The sequence below is a fragment of the Acartia tonsa genome, chromosome 14 (assembly GCF_053477335.1).
Source record: "Acartia tonsa isolate MP-2025a chromosome 14, ASM5347733v1, whole genome shotgun sequence".
In the NCBI taxonomy this organism is placed as follows: domain Eukaryota; kingdom Metazoa; phylum Arthropoda; class Copepoda; order Calanoida; family Acartiidae; genus Acartia; species Acartia tonsa.
The window spans coordinates 39,558,722-39,576,939 of NC_137273.1; the positions used below are offsets into that span (position 1 = coordinate 39,558,722).

At 32.5% G+C, this 18,218-nt stretch overlaps 1 protein-coding gene across 1 annotated transcript; it reads right to left on the reverse strand.

Moving 5' to 3' along the window:
- Positions 1–4,872: 4,872 nt before the first annotated feature.
- Positions 4,873–17,124, reverse strand: LOC145306284 (uncharacterized). Its single transcript, XM_080148359.1, has 7 exons — positions 17,068–17,124; positions 16,658–16,711; positions 13,266–13,332; positions 13,033–13,114; positions 8,999–9,135; positions 5,382–5,418; positions 4,873–5,022 (listed from the first exon to the last, which is right to left on the reverse strand). The coding sequence occupies exons 1-7, from the start codon at positions 17,093–17,095 to the stop codon at positions 4,948–4,950; spliced, it is 480 nt and encodes a 159-aa protein (XP_080004485.1). The 5' UTR covers positions 17,096–17,124; the 3' UTR covers positions 4,873–4,947.
- Positions 17,125–18,218: the final 1,094 nt, after the last annotated feature.

Genomic DNA, 18,218 nt, shown 5'->3' on the forward strand with positions numbered 1-18,218 from the left:
TCTGCCTTTTATACCAATTCAGATTTAATAGGGTGTACTAAAAATATTAAATCAGTATATTTTAGTTTCATCAGGGAAGAAGGGGACGTTGGACTGTAAATTTTACTAGTATACAAAGATTTATAAAAACGTTATTTTATTCGTTGGCTCATAAACTTTGGTAAAGAGAGGTGGACAGTCTTATTGAATTCAAAATTTAAGGGGTATGCTGACACACCCCTAGGGCCTACTCCCTTTTCTGCATGCTTATGTAAGGAATCATGAACCACATATCTTAAATGTTACAGATAAAATAACAATTAAACAATCAATTTTAGAATATTTGGGTATAGTACCTTCCGTGACAACGCCTCATAAGGGGCGTTTCGTCTTATTTTTACAGTAGCTTTTTATAGGCTATGTTAGGTTAGGTTAGGTTAAATTATTTGTTTGCCCCCTCTGGGTTAGAGCACTTCGCAGGGGCTAGAAATAGAAGTAAAGCTACTGTGGAAATACGAAGAAACGCCCCTGAACATTTTTATCTTTTTTATACACCCTATAATACCTACTTAATACTTTCTTACAACTAGATGTTTTCAAATTAGGATGGTTAAAAAAACATGCATTAATAAATAAACAAGGATGACAACATCCATAAAAGCGAAGCACTGAAACGGTAGGACAAACGGACATTAACACTTGTATAGTATCTGAACTGAAAAATCGGAACATAAATGTATAAATGTCGAATCAAAATTGTAGGTAAATTTGTTGAAAAACTGCTTAAAAATAGGATAATGTTTATGGAAATACTTACATTTTTGGACTTGATTATAGAGTTGCTTCGCTTATAATATTGTTCTTTGTTGTCCCAGGAATCAATATACCAAAAATCAGATCAAACGGATAATTAAAACACTTGAAAATATGTTGTTAAAAAAGTAGAAAAATCAACATGTTTAAAATGGACGTACGGACATTCTGGTAATTGTTATAGAGTTGCTACGCTTTCTAAATCGTACCCAACTACTACAGGAATCATCATGTAAAGTTTGAAATCGATAGGACAATTCTAACATGCCTAAATTAACGAATAAAAGCTATCTATCTCGGACGGACGGTCGGACGGACGTACGGACGGACGGACGGACCGACCCTAATTATAGAAAAGCTTCGCTTTTAAAAATTATAATTATAATAAATTGTAAGGAATTTAAGATCATTATAAAAAAGAAAAACTACCAGACAGTAATATAAAACATCTTCTGAATTATTTAGTAAAGGTAATTATGTGCTTGTAGATTCTTTGTTATTTATGTGGCGCTCTCTATATCTCTTGAAAGGTTGAAGTTACCCTCCACCAAAACAGAAAGATTGACACACAGTGAAACAGACAAACATCCTGTTACTTTTATATAAGTATTAGATATAGAAAGTAATATGAAGTCTAATTTCAAATGTTGATTATATTTTAAAACACCATATTCATATAAAGATATTAGAAAATAAGCAACATACATTTCCATGTTTTGAACTGGACCCCTTGAATTACTTTATTAAAGTATTATTTACTTTCCCATACAGCAATCCAACCCTTTGATTGAAAAACGTTTGTCTCTAAGTCAAAACTACTCAGGAGGTATATATGCTAATGATTTAATGATTTTCATAATTATGTTGCAGGTTACAGCCAAGGCATTCCTCTAATGCGTCTAACATAGAGGCGAAATTTGCCATTTATTCATCTTATGTATGACATGTACTGGCATCGAAACGGTCTTATTATAATGACATCTGGAGGGCTTTTGGGTTAAAGACCTCTTCACACGCCTTGACTCCACGTCTTATAATTGCAGTGCAAAGAGTCCATTTGCCTGATAGAAAACCAACCCTTTGATTGCACGATCTTTGTGTGTAAGTCTTAACTGGGCTTGGTAATGAGTTGCTCCTGTTTACTCACCAAGGCATTCCCATACCCTTGACAAGCGCCTGACATAGCAGCAGTAGGTATTTTCAACGTCCTAAGTATAACGTTGTGTGGTCCAAACTCGGACCTGACATCTCCCTGACAGCAATATAACCAATTACGCTAATGAGGGTAAACGGTCTTATATTATACTTATTTCAAATCAATATCATGGCTTTAAAGTAGTCTAAATCAAACTAAGGTGAATAATGGTTTAAATTGTGTAACCATTTTTTTTATGATTGATGCTATTATTCCGTATGTACTTTAATGAGTAATTTATTGTAGAGTGGAAGACATAAGAACAAAAATAAATTGTCCATAATTAGCGCAGCAACAAAAATGAAATTCTCAGCTCAGATTTTAAACAGACAAGGATGAAAACATCCATAAAAGCTAAAATTAGATGGTAGGACAAACGAACATTAACAATTGTATGTATAGTGTCAAAACAGAATTTAGATCAATATGTCTCAAAAAATTGTATGTAAATTTGAAGCAAAACTGCTTGAATTTAATATTCTGTTTAAGGACATACATACCTATATTTTTAGAACTTATAAGAATACTTCGCTTATAGCAGTGTACCTTGTTGTCCTAGGACATCAAACAATCAAAGAATAAGACAGACCCTAATTATAGAAAAGCTTCCTTTGAAAAGATACGAGAATCAGCGAATTGCAATTTAAATTCTTTATTATTACTCTATGAAAGTAGAGTTGGTAAATGTGCAAGCTTTTTCAAACTTAACATTTTTAGCCTTCGGGCATTTGGACAGAGGCACCATAGACTCATAGTTGTATAAATTTATTATTTATAGTTATTTATTTTGCTACTTTAATTTTCGACCAGCGGATACGCCCCTAGATGCCTCTACGGAGAACTTACGTTATGGAGGAGGGGATTCGATCCCATTCTAAATTTTAGTGTTTTTTTTAAAGTAAAAAATATTGAGGGAGGGGTAATTTTTTTTCTATGGGTTATAAATCCAGGTGTTGTTGACCCTTCTACAAAATAGGAACTTATGAGGAGCTACAATGTATAGGAAAACCATGTAGGTTCGGCAGTAAGCAGTTAGCAAGATCCTTTGATACAGACAGACACGCAGATTGACAGACTGTTACTTTTATATAAGAATTACCTAGTTGAAGTTGGAATTGGGGGTGGGGGTCCTCATTTGATCTTAAAAAATCATCTAAATAATCCAATAGGATATAGGAACTGTCCTATCAATTTTAAACTTTGCATGATGATTCCTATAACAGTTAGGCACGACTTAGAAATCGTTACTCTAACATACAATTGAAACATGCTGATTTTGTTTCTTTTTTGACATCATATTTTTAGTATGTTAAAATTATTTTATTAATCTGAGTTTTGGACTACTGATTCCTATTACAACACGGCGCAATGTTATAAGCGAAGCATCTCTATAATCAACTCCTGAAACAGTATAATTATTTAAACAGTTTTGCAAATAAAATAGTTAAGGTTTATGCATTAATATTCTGTTATTTCAGTTCTAACATTCTACATGTGATATGTTCGTTTGTCCTTACATTTCAAAGCTTCGCTTTTATGGATATTTTCATGATTGTTAAATCAAGATTAAGTATTTCAACCTGGTACTGATTTTAATTTGGTACCCCTGTTTAAAAGGCACGTCTTCCTTGTTGGCTGGATTAAAAAGAAATTTAAACAGAGTACATACGTTCCCGTGAAAATTAAACACATTTATGAGATATGTTAGGCAATTTTATGCATACTCCCCAGAAATATCCGTCAGAGCATTACCGACACGAGAGACCGACGGGCCAATTACATCATATACACAAACTCATTGAAATCCTGAATATTTTCAAATATCAGCCATCTATCTCTTGCATGGCTGCTTAGAAATAGACGTTTCCAAAATTCTGTTTCTTAAAGACGGACAGGGGTGTCATTATAGAGTGACTTGACTACTAACAACCATAAGCGTATACAGAGCAGGGAAAAGAGAATGTGCTTCTTATAAACAATTCTTAGTGAAAATTTCCTACAGCCCCTTCCCTTCTTTCTCCTCCCTTCTTACCCGAATCCCTTCAGTTAAATAAAAATTACGTCAACTCTACGCCAACAAAGTATTTAATTTTCGACTATTTCAAATGGCATTAATAGGCTGGAAATAGCCTCTTTGTACAAAGAAGCTCTATTACATCCAAAATATTTGCTGTTAAAAAATAATATTTGTAATGAGAAAACATAAAGTAAAAGCCTATCTAGTTTTGATTATATTTATGTTGCTATCCGATTCTTTATCACATACATTCATCTTAAGTTTTTAAAATTTATATTATGGATCTTAAGGGATAAGACAGTGAAAGATAAATTATGATAGACATTATTACCCCATTTGTAGTTTTAACTGTTGCCAAATTCTGTCAAATTGTCTCCTCCCTGAATACTTAAATGCATGAATATCAAAGTTTGAGATCATCCGAGATTTTAATGGTTCATTCTGCTGGTATGTCAGATGATCAACATTAAAAGAAAAAGTACGGGAAATGCCTTGGTCCATATAATATAAGATAATCAGTTATACTAATATTTTTCTTGGCAAAATTACCAGAAAGACATTTCTCGTATTCATTCGAATCCGGTGGATAAGAACCGGTTCTCATCCATATGAAAAAACGATGTCTAGTATCGTATTATATGCAGCTTTCTACGAATATAAAAATGTACCATCATAAGATTAAAATCAGTTTTTTAGCCCCGAGGTGCCAAAGGCACGGGCTAAAAAACTGATTTTAATCTTATGATTGTACATTCTATATATCTGCGGAAAGCTGTTTATGATACAATGCGAGAAATAACTATTCCTTAATCTATATCATAACCGTTGATAGGGCAGCTATTATGATCTTAAAAAGGCAATAAGATAATTTCAGTTTTAAAACTTATATTTCAGGTAATCAAACTATCTTATAATTTGTAAGCATGCAATAAAACAAATTTAGTTATGTCTTTTTGTTGAATTCATTTGTAGAAATTTTCTTTAATTGTCTTGTTTCTCTTAGAACTCTTTGCAGCACCTAAATCGAAAAAAAGTTTAATTATAACAACGGTTGCGCTAAGGGGCGTGCGATAAGAAGGTGATTTGGTTTTTGACATTTTAGACATCTTTGATTAAAACCAATACATAGTAATAATCACAGGTTTACAAGCTGTGGCGTGCAGAGGGTTTTACGAGGGCAGTGCGCAAAGTGCACCGGGGGCGCATTAAAGACAACAAAAGGAGTGCATTAATAAAGAAAACGGGGGGAGGGGGGAGGGTATCCAGATGTTCACCCACTCACTCCCAAAAGTGTCCCTGAAATGGTAAATTAACGCGCAATTTTTTTAACACCCCCCTAAATATTTATTATTATAGTTTACGGCTGTAAAAAGTTACCCTTGTCAGATGTATGCTTCTTTTTCTTCTTCTCCTTCTAAACGAATTAAAGATGAATTATATTTTAAGATTAATTATATGATGTACAGTACATACTATACCTTGTGGCTTAACACAAAGCTAATCTGCTCATCGTTGGGTAGCTAGGTGATGAGTTCAAATCTCGGCTTAATACTGAATCTTAACTGTACACAGTTTGATTTTTATTAAATGAATATGTTAGGGTAACATGTTTGGCACTTTCGATATAAGTATCTAGCCATACAAGATGCGTAGCTTTCATATCTGTCAACCAGAAAATCCAATGAAATCTAATTTTTGAGAAAATTAGATTTGAAAATTTTCAATTTTCATTACCTTGGAGTTACGGAACAAACATAACAAGAAAAGCAAAGATTAGTTTGCTTTTATAAAGCTCTTCATAAAACCACTCCTGAAGGGAGTGAATAAATGGCCATTTTTATCAGTTGCTTTGCTAAGGTCACGGAAATTCAGCCTTAAATAAATCATATATACAGTGGTTTTATAAAAGACTTCATTAAAGCAATGTTTTAAAGAATTTGAAAATATGAATATTTGTTTTTCTTTCATGGATGAGTGCAAGCTTTTAGGGGATGAAATTTGAACTTGAAATTTTCGGTACACCAACAAACCTCCTAAAGGGACAAACGTCCTAATGCGACAAACGTCCTAAACCTCATAATGCGACATACATCCTAATGCGACAAACCTCCTAAACAACATACCCCCTAATGCGACAAACCACCTGAAGGGACAAACATTCTAATGCAACATTTCTTAAGTAAAACGTCCTAAAAATTTTCAAAAGTTAAAAAATAAAAAAAATCTTCCAAAATTTGAGGACAAAATCCACCACTGCTGTTAAAAAAATTGAACAATAAAATCCAATATGGCGATAAAACACACAGGGACGAAATTCAAAACCGAAATTTCTTTCTTGAATAACTTTGTCCACAGGGTGAAATTTAAAAATCCGTCCGACAGTTGTCTGTGTTGGCTACCCAACGGCATGGTTTCGAACCCGATACAACCTTGCATTAAAAATAGCGACCCTTACCTCACACTTAATAAATTTTAGGGGTTTTACTTAAAAGATGTCGCATTAGGAGGTTTGTCGTTTAGAAGGTTTGTCGCTTAGGACGTTTGTCGTTTTCTTATTAACAACTTTGGGGACTTTTAGTGAATTTTGATTAGTTGCTTCATTTGGTTGAGTGTCCAAAAATTTCAACAAATAATTGTAATCTACAGAAGGGGTAATTTTGTGTATCATCATTTGGGATGTACATCGGCCATTGTCTTATCCCTTTAGATTCCTGCTTCTCTATTCATGAATACAAAGCTGTAAAATCAAACAAAAAGTATAAAAGTCATCCAAACTTATTTTTATTTTTTAATTAAATAAATCAAATGTTTTTTTTTATCTATTTTCACTTTATTTTATTAAATAATGGTAAATTTTAATTTAGATATTGCATTTTATAAGTTTTCCTACCTACATAGAAATAAATTTTTAAGATTGAAATATATTTTCTTTTAAAGACATTTGTGGTGCTTGCTTACATGTGAAGACCGGAGCACCGAAATCCCCCCCCCCGCTTAGTTTTGACAAAAATCAAAAATAAGGGGGGGTAGTTTTTTAATGTCTGGAAAACGGCAAGGAGGAAAAAAGCAAGGCAAGGCAAAGACTTAACCCCCCCCCTTAATTTTGAAGAAAATAAAAAATAAGGGGTGGGTAGTTTTTTCACTGTACAACACGCCAGAAAGTTGAGTGAGGTAAATCAAGTAAATCCAGTATACCAGAGGGGAAACCTTATAACAGGGATATTCATGTTTTGGAGCATAATTTCCTTATTTATTGACTGATTTTAGTAATTGATGTATCCCTGAACAGGTAGTCTTAAGGAGAATATATCAGAAGTGTTTTCATGGGGACAGTCCCCTGTTCAGGGATACATCAATTACTAAAATCAGTCAATAAATAAGGAAATTATGCCCCAAAACATGAATATCCCTGTAATAAGGTTTCCCCTCTGGCGTACTGGATTTACTTGATTTACCTCACTCAACTTTCTGGCGTGTTGTACAGTGAAAAAACTACCCCCCCCCCCCCTTATTTTTGATTTTCTTCAAAATTAAGGGGGGGGGGTTAAGTCTTCGCCTTGCCTTGCTTTTTTCCTCCTTGCCGTTTTCCAGACATTAAAAAACTACCCCCCCCCCTTATTTTTGATTTTTGTCAAAACTAAGCGGGGGGGGGGGGGGTTTCGGTGCTCCAGTCAACCACATGTAAGCAAGTACCACATTTGTTAAATTAGATTTCTTCTAAAACTGGTTTTAATCTATTCATCTTTCATTTAAATAACCACGAAAAGCTATCTATAATACGATGCGATAAATAACTATTCCTTAATTTATCTTGTAACTAGTAAATTATGGACTTTTTAGGTCTTTATTAAACAAAAAATTTCTTTATTATTTATATAAAAATTTATAAAAGAGGTTGTGGGATTTTTAATGTTAATTTCTGAACAAATTTTTAACAAATGATTTTCTACATAAATAATCATTAAAATTGAAGATTTTTTTCATATTCACTAGTTTTGTAACACTTTTAATCATAAAATGCATTCAATCAAACTAAGTAAAGTGTGGGTAAAGATTATAAGACTGGTATTTCAATAAATGTTTCAGGAACTTACAGTTTGATATTTTGGTGTCAAATATTTATTTATAGGGACGTCCAAACACCCAACTTCAAAAGGTTAAGTAACATCCAACAGACAACAAACCCTTTTATTGCACGCTCAATCAACCCCCCCCCCCTTCACTACCAAAAAAAGAAGACTTGAATCACACCCAATTTTTTTTATTTTACCACTTCCAAAAGGCTTGAATGCTACAATATCACTTACTATAGGCTATGCCCCTAGAAGCCTAGTAGCACTTTAAAATGTTTTCTATGAAGGTGAAGTCCTCTAGTGGCACTTTTAAATAGTTTTTGGTATAAAATATTCTCTACGCCAGTGGCGGTCACTAGTGGAACTTTAGAATATATTTTGCCATTTATTTTTAGGGGCTTTTTCTCTTGGGAGGTTGGTGGTACTCTTCCCAAAATAGTTATAAATCTTCCCAGGTCCTATGAGAAGCTACAGTGTAAAGGAGAACCTTATTGGTCCAGTAATTACGGATATCCTTCAGGTCAGACAGACACAAACAGATCATGTTAGCTTTATATAAGGATAATAGCGGCTTGTCCCCTAGCCTCTAGGGGCTCTGCCCCAAGAGGTAATTAAAAAGATATGTACGTGCCTAAATATAATGATGCGAGTAAGGGAATCATTACATCTTCTATTACCTACCCAGCTGAAAAATTGCAAATGGGTTGCCAATTTTCTAAAAATATTCAAAAAAAAAAGGGAGGGATTTTTTTAGGAATATGGGTGTCCCACTCCTCAAGAAAATAGCCTAAAACCACCACAGGACCAGTAGGTATATTCTCTGAAGAGTAGAATCCAATCGGTTCAGTGTTTACCGAGTTCCTTAGGGACTTACAGACAGACAGACATCGTTCTACTTTGTATTATAGAAATAATAATTACCTTCCAGGCATAGCTAGCACAATATTGGCTCCATTGTTATTCACATTCGCATTGTTGTTATTGGCAGTCTCAGCATTCAGATTCAGATTATTCAAATTGTTGTTGTTGTTGTTTATGTTGTTATTCACGTTCACTATCTAAAATACAAATGTTCCAGTATGACTTCCTAACCGATTAATATCTGCTGGATTAGAACCTCAGCCATACTGAAAAATCATGTATAGCATCGTATTACAGACAGTTTTAAAAATCAAAATTAAAGAATTATTACCAGTTTTGTTAGCCTGAGACTTTAACCTCTCAGGGCTAACAAAACAGATTTTAACATTAAAATTTTTCTTTTTAATATCCATTGTAAGCTGTCTATAATACGATGCAATAAATAACTATTAACATATGGATTGTATAATACATATTATTGCTAAAATTTTAATTGTACAAAAAATACCAATTGTTAAAGGAAAGTGTTCTAACTTTTGTGATTTTTTATAAAATAGCTAGTCGGTGCTTTTAGTAAGTAGTAGATGTAAAATTATCTATAGAATCTAGATATGCAATCAGTTTTTTGTAGAACGTTTTCTTATTTGTTGGCTTAACAACTTTGGGGACTTTTTTGATTTTTTTTTTGTTAGTTTATCAAATTGAATGTCTGGACGTTTTAACCAATAATTGTAATCTACAGAAGGGGCAATTTTGTGTATCATCATTGAGTTTGTAGATAAATTAATCGGCCATTGTCTTATCACTTTAGAGGCATTTAAAGGCGATTAATCATGATTTTAAAAGATAATAAGGATTAAGATAGGTTTGAAGATAAAAAAATATTTTTGAAGATTAAAATGACAAATAAATAGACAGCCAAATCAGAGATGTAAAGGGATAAGACAATGGCCAATAAATTAATATACTGTACGTCCCCAATGATTGGTGATGCACAAAACTGTTCCTTTTAGAGAATATAAAAAGTTGTTGAAAAGTGTGAACACTCAATTTGATGAGCCACCCTTCAAAATTCAATAAAAGTCCCCAAAGTTGGGATGCCAACAAATAAAAAAACTTTAATATAAAACTTTGGGGACTATTGTAATAAACAGCCCAATGTCCACTCCCTCCCTACAACACAACAGTATACAATCACAAGGAAAAATCTATTTAAAATTAAAATTTATAACAAGAAAGATTATGACGCAGTACAGCAGTGCACCTTACTAAAAAAACTGCAAAATATTAAGCTCAATAAGAAAACCATGTTAAATTACTCCACAGAATTAAAAAAGTAAGGTGTCAAATTAAAGATCTTTTTTTTGTTTCGTTTTAGTACCTTAAAACCAACCTAATTTTTAAAAAACTTAAATTACTTCAAAAATAAGAGGTCTATAAAAAACGATTGCATGTCTAAATTCTATGGATCATTTTACCTCTACTACTTTCTAAAAACACCGACTAGCTATTAAAAAAAATCACAAAAGTAAGGATACCTTCTTTGAAATATTATTCATCCAACTAACTATATCTTTTGCTTTAGCTCTTACAACCGAATGCAAGAGCTTGATTTAATCTAACTAAGATAATAACTTATTTAACCTAACCTCTCTACTTTTTAATTAAACTACACATAAACACAGTTAAACTGTAATTAATACCCCAATTTAATTATTTTGTTATTTATTCTATTATATAAAGTACTAGCGGCTACACCCCTAGAGGCCTATAGGGACACGTAAAATTGTTTCTTTTCAATCTAGTGTTCATTATGTTTTTATCTAATTGCAAAATGTCCGCAGGGCGGCATTTTAAAATTTTTGCCGAATTCTCTGGGGAGGTGGGTGGTATCCTTCCACAAAATAGTTATAAACCTTCCCGGGACCTATGAAAAGCTGCACTGTTAAGGAGAACCCGATCACCCGATCGACTCAGCGGTTAGCAAGATCCTTCGGTACAAACAGACAAACAAACATCCTGTTACTTTAGTATAAGGATTAAGCTTTTTTGTCTGTAGCGAAGGATTTCGCTAACTACTATACAAATATGGTTTCTTTCACAGTAAAGCTTTCCATAGGTCCTGAGATGGTTTTTAGGCTATTCAATATTTACAAATAAGTATGGGTATGGTTTTATGCTATTTGTCTGTTTAAACCACTACAGACAAGATTAATTGTAGAGAAGCTTCTTATAAGGAAAACAAAGCTAAAACATGTAAAATTATGCAAAATCATAAAATTCATGGTTTTTATGCAAAATATGAAAATATGTAATTATTGCATGTTTAGAAATCAAAACTCATCTTCAGATCAAGTTAGTAAGTTTGTCTGTCTGCCAATTCCTGTAGATTTCAGATGTAATTAATTGTCTTTTCTTTATTATACAGTAAAAGTATCTTTGTCTATCTTTTAGTCTTTCTACTTTGGGGGAGGGTACCTCCACCCTCTTGCGAGTAATCCCACCTAGAAAAAATAACCCCCCACCCCAAAAAAATGGGTTATCAAATTAAATCACCCCCTCAAGGGGCCTAGCCGCTAGTTATCCTATAGCAAAAATACGAAATAGAATTATTTTTCAGTGCATTTTTTAATTTCTTGGGGGAGTCGTTCTTCCAACCCCACAGGAAAAAAACAGTTATTTAGACAGATGGACATCCTGTTACTTTAATATATATCTAATATTTTGAAAGATGATCTAATTATGATTACGAATTAAAGAAACATGGGATTCTAAAATCATTATCTAGCATCAAAGTGCAAATTAAAAATACTTAAAGGGACTGTGAACGTAAATTTTTCTCATCTTAATATCATATCTTAACATTATCTCATTCATAATATCTCACAGATAGAGCAAAACGCGCTTTTGTTTGCTTAAAAAACGGCTTTTTCCGACGATTTTTATAAGGTAAAGGGAAAGGAAGAAATTTTCCGTATTATATAAAATGTGCATTAAATTGCTTTTTTCTCCCATTATAGCTAAAATTAAACTTTTTCACATAGTTCTGGATTTTTCCTAACGGTTAAGCTGACTTTTAACATAATCCTTGCTTTAAACCAATGTATAGTTACTTAGAAATTGATAAAATAAGCAATATTTTTTATTGAAAACCAAATACAATAACAAAGCTAGAAACAGGTTATTTTATTAGTATCCAATTAACTTTAGATGGCCCATCTCTCGCCCACCTTTAATTACAAATTTGTAAATAATAAAGACGCAATATTTCTTTATAAACAGTCTGATAAAAGTGTAAACTAATTCTCGAAAGTGGGTTATTTATTGTCCAACACAATAAAAAGGGATATTCTTATTTTAAATAACCTATGAGATTCAACCCTTTGTAGACAGTGAGGTATTTTTTTGTCAATAATACGAATTTAAAATAGGTCTTTATTACCTAATTACTACGTTATAAAAAATCTAATTGGCAATTTTATATCATAAAATAAATCCTTAACAGTAAGTAAATTGTTTCAACTATATATGACAAGTTAAATATTCCTACAAACATTATAAGAAACAAAAACGTTCAGATTTTCCCTGTTTTTTCCTTTTTCCCTTCCAAAATACCATAAAATCAAGGCTTTATTTCTGGATATTTTTGTTAATAGGACGTTTTTGGTTGATCAGTGTAGTGAAATGTGCTTAGAAAATGTTAAGATTTGATAATCAGATGAGAAATATTTACGTTCACACTCCCTTTAATAAAGATATATTTAAGTTGGATATTAGACTAGGAGAGGTAAATTTTACATGATTGGTCAGTAGAATCTTCACAAAAAATGAGACGTCTATCTAAGATAGCAGTAGAGTAAATGAAACATTTTCCATCAGATATTTATTTACCGTTAGAGAATTACCAACAGACTGTTCGACCAATGAATTTTATACTAGATGCTTATTGAAGTAAGTAAACTTCCCAAAAGATTTAAGATGCCTATCTAGAGTAGTAGTCGAGATATTCACGTAAACCCTTAACTTTTCTTTCAGACAGAGAGACTAATGAAAAGTTCGAATTATAGAGTAGCTTTGCTACTTAAAATCTTTACCAAAGTAAAAACTCCAGCCACAAAATTTAAAAAGTTGAAGGCGTTGGATCCTCCCATTACTCCAGTCATACTCTGACAGGTTCTAGATAGATAGATAGATAGATAGGTAGGTAGATAGATAGATATATAGATAGGCACCCCAAGAATTTTTAATATTTACCCATCCAAAAAAAAGCTTGGACGTCTTTGTATATAACATATAAATGTTTGTTAAAGGATAGAAAATATACTACCTAATTTTCTTCTCTTTCTTTCTTATTGTAGGAAAATTGCTTCTACCTTGTCTTATAATTTCAACATCTAAAAAAATAACAAAACAAAAATTAGTTTGTTTTTCATAGCTTTTTCGCGCCAATTAGCTCTTTTTAAGGGCCATATTATAGAGAACAGTTTAGACATAATTTTTTTCCATGTGAATGTATGTTGTCCACTAAGATCTCGTAAACGTCTTGACCGATTGTTCTACAATTTTACAGGGAAGTTTTCCATTGTTCAAGATTAAATTTTAAGTTATAGAGATAGAAGGAGAGATACATAGGACCACCCCCCCCCCTGGCCTTTCTTTCCAAGAAAAAAAATGTAGACGGTACCAGATAGAGAAAGGGGTGCTTATTACACTAGTACCCAAAGTTTAAATTAGCGTTATCTTATTCGTTTGCTTAACAACTTTTGGGACTTTTTTGTGATTTCTGTTTGGTTGGATCATTAGATGTCCAAACATTTCAACCATATATTGTAATATACAGAAAATGTGATTTTATGCATCATCATCAATTTATTGGCCATTGTCTTATCCCTTTCGGGGGGGGGGGGGATTCATGGGGGCTTCGCCCTATGTTGCAGTGGGGTTCCCCCACCCTAATTACTGGTTTTTGTTTTAAAAAAATTAAAAAAAAAATTTTGTAAGTGGGGATTTTTTTATTTTTTGGGGGGTTAAGGTGTTCCACCCCCCAAGAAAATGGCTTAAAACCACCAGAGGACCAGTAGGTATATTCCTAGAATGGTAGAGCCTAATTTGATCAGCAGTTACTGAGATTTTACAAAAAATGTAAAAAAAAATTGGGGGTTGGATTTTTTTTATTTTTGGGGGGGTTGGGGGTGTCCCACCCCTCACAGAAAATGGCCTAAAACCACCACAGGACCAGTAGGTATATTCCCTGAAGAGTAGAATCCGATCGGTTCAGTGGTTACCGAGATCTTAAGGGACAGACAGACGGACAGACAGACGGACAGACGGACAGACGGACAGACAGACGGACAGACGGACAGACGGACAGACATCAAGCTACTTTGTATTGTAGATTACCAAAGGCAACCCCAAAATTTTGAGTCTTAAATTTAACCCGCCCCCCCCCCCCACAAATGAAAAAGCTTGGACGGCCTTGCCAGTCCACTAAAGGTTAGGAGCGCAGCTTGTGTGACTTGCAGAGCAGCTTTATGTTGTTTTGTTTGCACCTACATAAGCAATGACGCCAATAACATTCATATACTTTTATAGAAATGGAGAAGACAATTGACAGGGATCTTCAGGGATAGGTCAATATTATGTTAAATTGATAAAGTATCTACTTTGTTGATTAAAACGATTGGTTATTAAGTTTGGACAGTGCTAGTATAAACCAATCAATCAAGATTTACTTATAGAGTCTACAAATTTTTAAGCCATCGAATAGGAAAACGTGCTTATAAACTTTGGGTACCAGTATAATTTGCAGTCCAATTTCCCTTTCAGTTCTAATAAAAAAAAAGATTAATCTAATCTAAAAAAATTTATTAATCAAAATAAACTTTGTGTCGGAGGCTAGATAGAAGAATGAATTAATGTCCATGTCCTGTCCCTGTCTAGAATTTTCATAAAATAACTAATGCACACATACAATTACAATAGATTTTTTTAGGAACTTTCAATTATCTTTTTATCCTTTTATTATGTTAGTATTTTTTACATTTTTTCCTGTACTAGCGGCAACGCCCCTAGAGACATCTATTTAGCCAATATCTTTTGGATGTTTAGATCTTCCTTAACCTAGAATAGCTGTAAACCTTCCATAACCCAAAAGAAGCTTCGCAGTAAGGGAGAACCATATCTGTTCGAAATTTTGCTAGATCCTTCGCTATAAATAGGCAGGGATCTTAAGGGATAAGACAAATTTATCATTGACCCCAATGTCAATAGAAAAAATTACCTACTAGAGGAATTATTTAATGGCCATTGTCCTGTCCCTGCCTACCTAGAATTTTCCCAGAAGAACCAATTCGGTGGCTTAACAACTTTGGGGACTTCAGTGAATTTTGATTGGTTCGTTCAATAAGTTGAGTGTTCAAACGTTTCAAATACTAATTTTAAACTACATAATTTTGTGTATCATCATTGGGGATGTACATCAATTTATCGGCCATTGTCTTATCTCTATAGATCCCTGAAAATTAATGCACACATACAATTACATTGGAATTTTTTGGGAACTTTCAATTATCTTTTTATCCTGTTATTGTATTAGTATTTTTTACATTTTTTCCTGGACTAGCGGCAACGCCCCTAGAGACATCTATTTTCTTTAGCCAATATCTTTTGAATGTTTAGATCTTCCTTAACCCAAAAGAAGCTTCGCAGTACGGGAGAACAATGTCTGTTTGAAGTTCAGCGAGATCCTTCGCTATAAATAGACACATACACATAGACAAATAGACACCCTATTTCTTTTTAAGGAGAATAATTTTGTAATCTTTAAATGTTGTACTGTTTATATAAGAAGAAAAAAAATTTTTTTGGGGGGGAAGGAGTTTTTAGTTAGTTACTTAATTACTTTAGGTTATTTTAGATGTCTTTATAACTGCTTGATCAATACTGCTTTCATATTCATTTAAGCTCCTTTTAGTTCCCATATATGTTTTTTACAATTTTGGGGGGAAGGTTTCTCCACTATCCCGAGATCAATCGCCCTAGCTTTCTTAAAATATAGACTTTAGATTGAAAATCGTCAAATAGTTTATCTACATTTTAATTCGTTTTTATTTGACGTCTTTACACTAGAAAGGACCAAATTTCTAAACATGTATATGTAAATATTCAATAATACAAATTTCTTAAAACTAATATTATAGAAATCTATTTTAAAATCATATAAAGAATTTTAATAATAAATATGATATTTCAAAAACTATATTTGCAAGAAAAAAAGTTTTAGCATTTAAGCAACATTAATGCTAAAAGTATATAAGTAACATTTTTAGACACCGTAGTGATAATTTGTGTTTTCAAAACAGGGATAACAACATCCAAAGGACAAAGTGAGTTATATAGCTGATTTTTAGTCATCATTATGTTTTCTTAAAATATGAAGCCTTTCAGATTTTTAAGATATGCGATGGTCTAGCATGACTGATATATTCATATTCATTTTAAACTTCATTGTGATTCCTGTAAAAGTTCGGTACTTTTTAGGCAACTCTAGAATCTTAACAAAAAAGTCCGCATGTTCGTTCAAAACATACTGATTCATTTGATGATACTCTGCTTATTAAGTTAATTCTAACACTATACAAAATTTAATGTTTGTTTTTCCTAATGTAAAATTTGCTTTTATTGATGTTGTATTCTTTGTTTTATTTACATTATAATCACCTGTATTTAAATCAAAGTCCTCAAGAAGTGTTTCTAGAGATTCAATCATTGCACCTGTAAAAAATATTATTAGAATAAAGGAAGCTCTTTATAGTACCAAAATCAAAGGGATAAATCTAAAAACTTTGGCCGCAGTATCCCGAATGACGTCATATTGGAGTAGTCCATTATAATAATCTTCTTAAAAAAAGTAATTTCTTTCTAAAATAATATTTGGGGGAGAGAGATGATAAGGTCATTATTTTTACTAATTGTTGCCCCCCTCTTCCCCCTACCAACGACAGCTGAAAATCACGTATAGGTTTCGTGGGTATTTTTTTAATCATCTATTTTTTTTTGAAAGCGTAGAATGTCAGACGAACATTTGAAATTAGACTATAGAGTAGCTTCACTGCAAAAAAATATTTTACCTTTGAATATCACATTGTTATTTAACATTGAGGTTTTAAAATTTGAATCTGTATGTTTAATATCTGTATTTAAAAATAAAATGATAAAAATCAGAACAAACCGAATATACAGTAGAGGCCTAAAAAAAGGGGTAAAAGGGGGGGGGGGGGTATTATATGGTTAGAAACATTTTTACTGGGGGCAAATTTTCTTAGGAAGGTGGAGTTACCTTCCCTAGACCCTGAGAATCTTAACTGTAAAGGAGAACCTCATCGGTTTAGAGGTTTGCGAGATCCTTCGCTACGAACAGACAAACATCCTGTTACATTTATATAATAATCATACATTTTATTGGCTTGAAAAACTTTATTTTATCATTTTACATTCCTTGAATATCCATTTCTATTTGATAATCACATTTCATTAAATTTAACTTAAATTATTTTATAATGTTTTCGTTTTATTTTTTGACACGTTACTGAGGAGAAAGATTATTTTTAGCGTCAGAAAGTTTCACTTGTAGATTTTTTATATGTATGTTTGTACAATACAGTCAATTATAAAAGTTAGCAATCAGCAAAAAAAAATTGCAGAAGAAAAATATTATAAATGCAAAATTACTAAATTTATATACTAAAACAAGAAGTTGACGTTTTAAAATAAAATAGGTAAAAGCCTAAATATATTCTATGAAAACTGAAATCAGTTCATCCTTATGTAAAAGTAATAGGATATCTGTCTGTATGTGCAGTGCATGTCAATCTATTTGGAAGGAGATCTATTATTCGATATGGTTCTCCTTTACAGTGCAGCTTCTAATAGCTCTTGCGAAGGCTTATAACTATTTTGGATGATGGTACCACCATCCTCCCATTAGAAATGGCCCCTCGTGGCCTTCCGGGGCTTACATATAGTTAATCAATAAAGTGTAGCAACAAAAATATAGAAACAACATATTTTAAGTTTTTTTTTCAATTTTCGACTATTTTTGGTAGTTTTTTATGCCCACTAATCAACAGTTAGCTTTTAACTTTCGCTTTCTTTGAAACAGTTAGCTATTACAAGCGTAATATATTACATATAAAATTTGTATAATGATTATTTAGTATCAATACTATTCATTTTTAAAAGTGACGGGATGGAGATCTTAAAATACAGGTATTTAGCTATA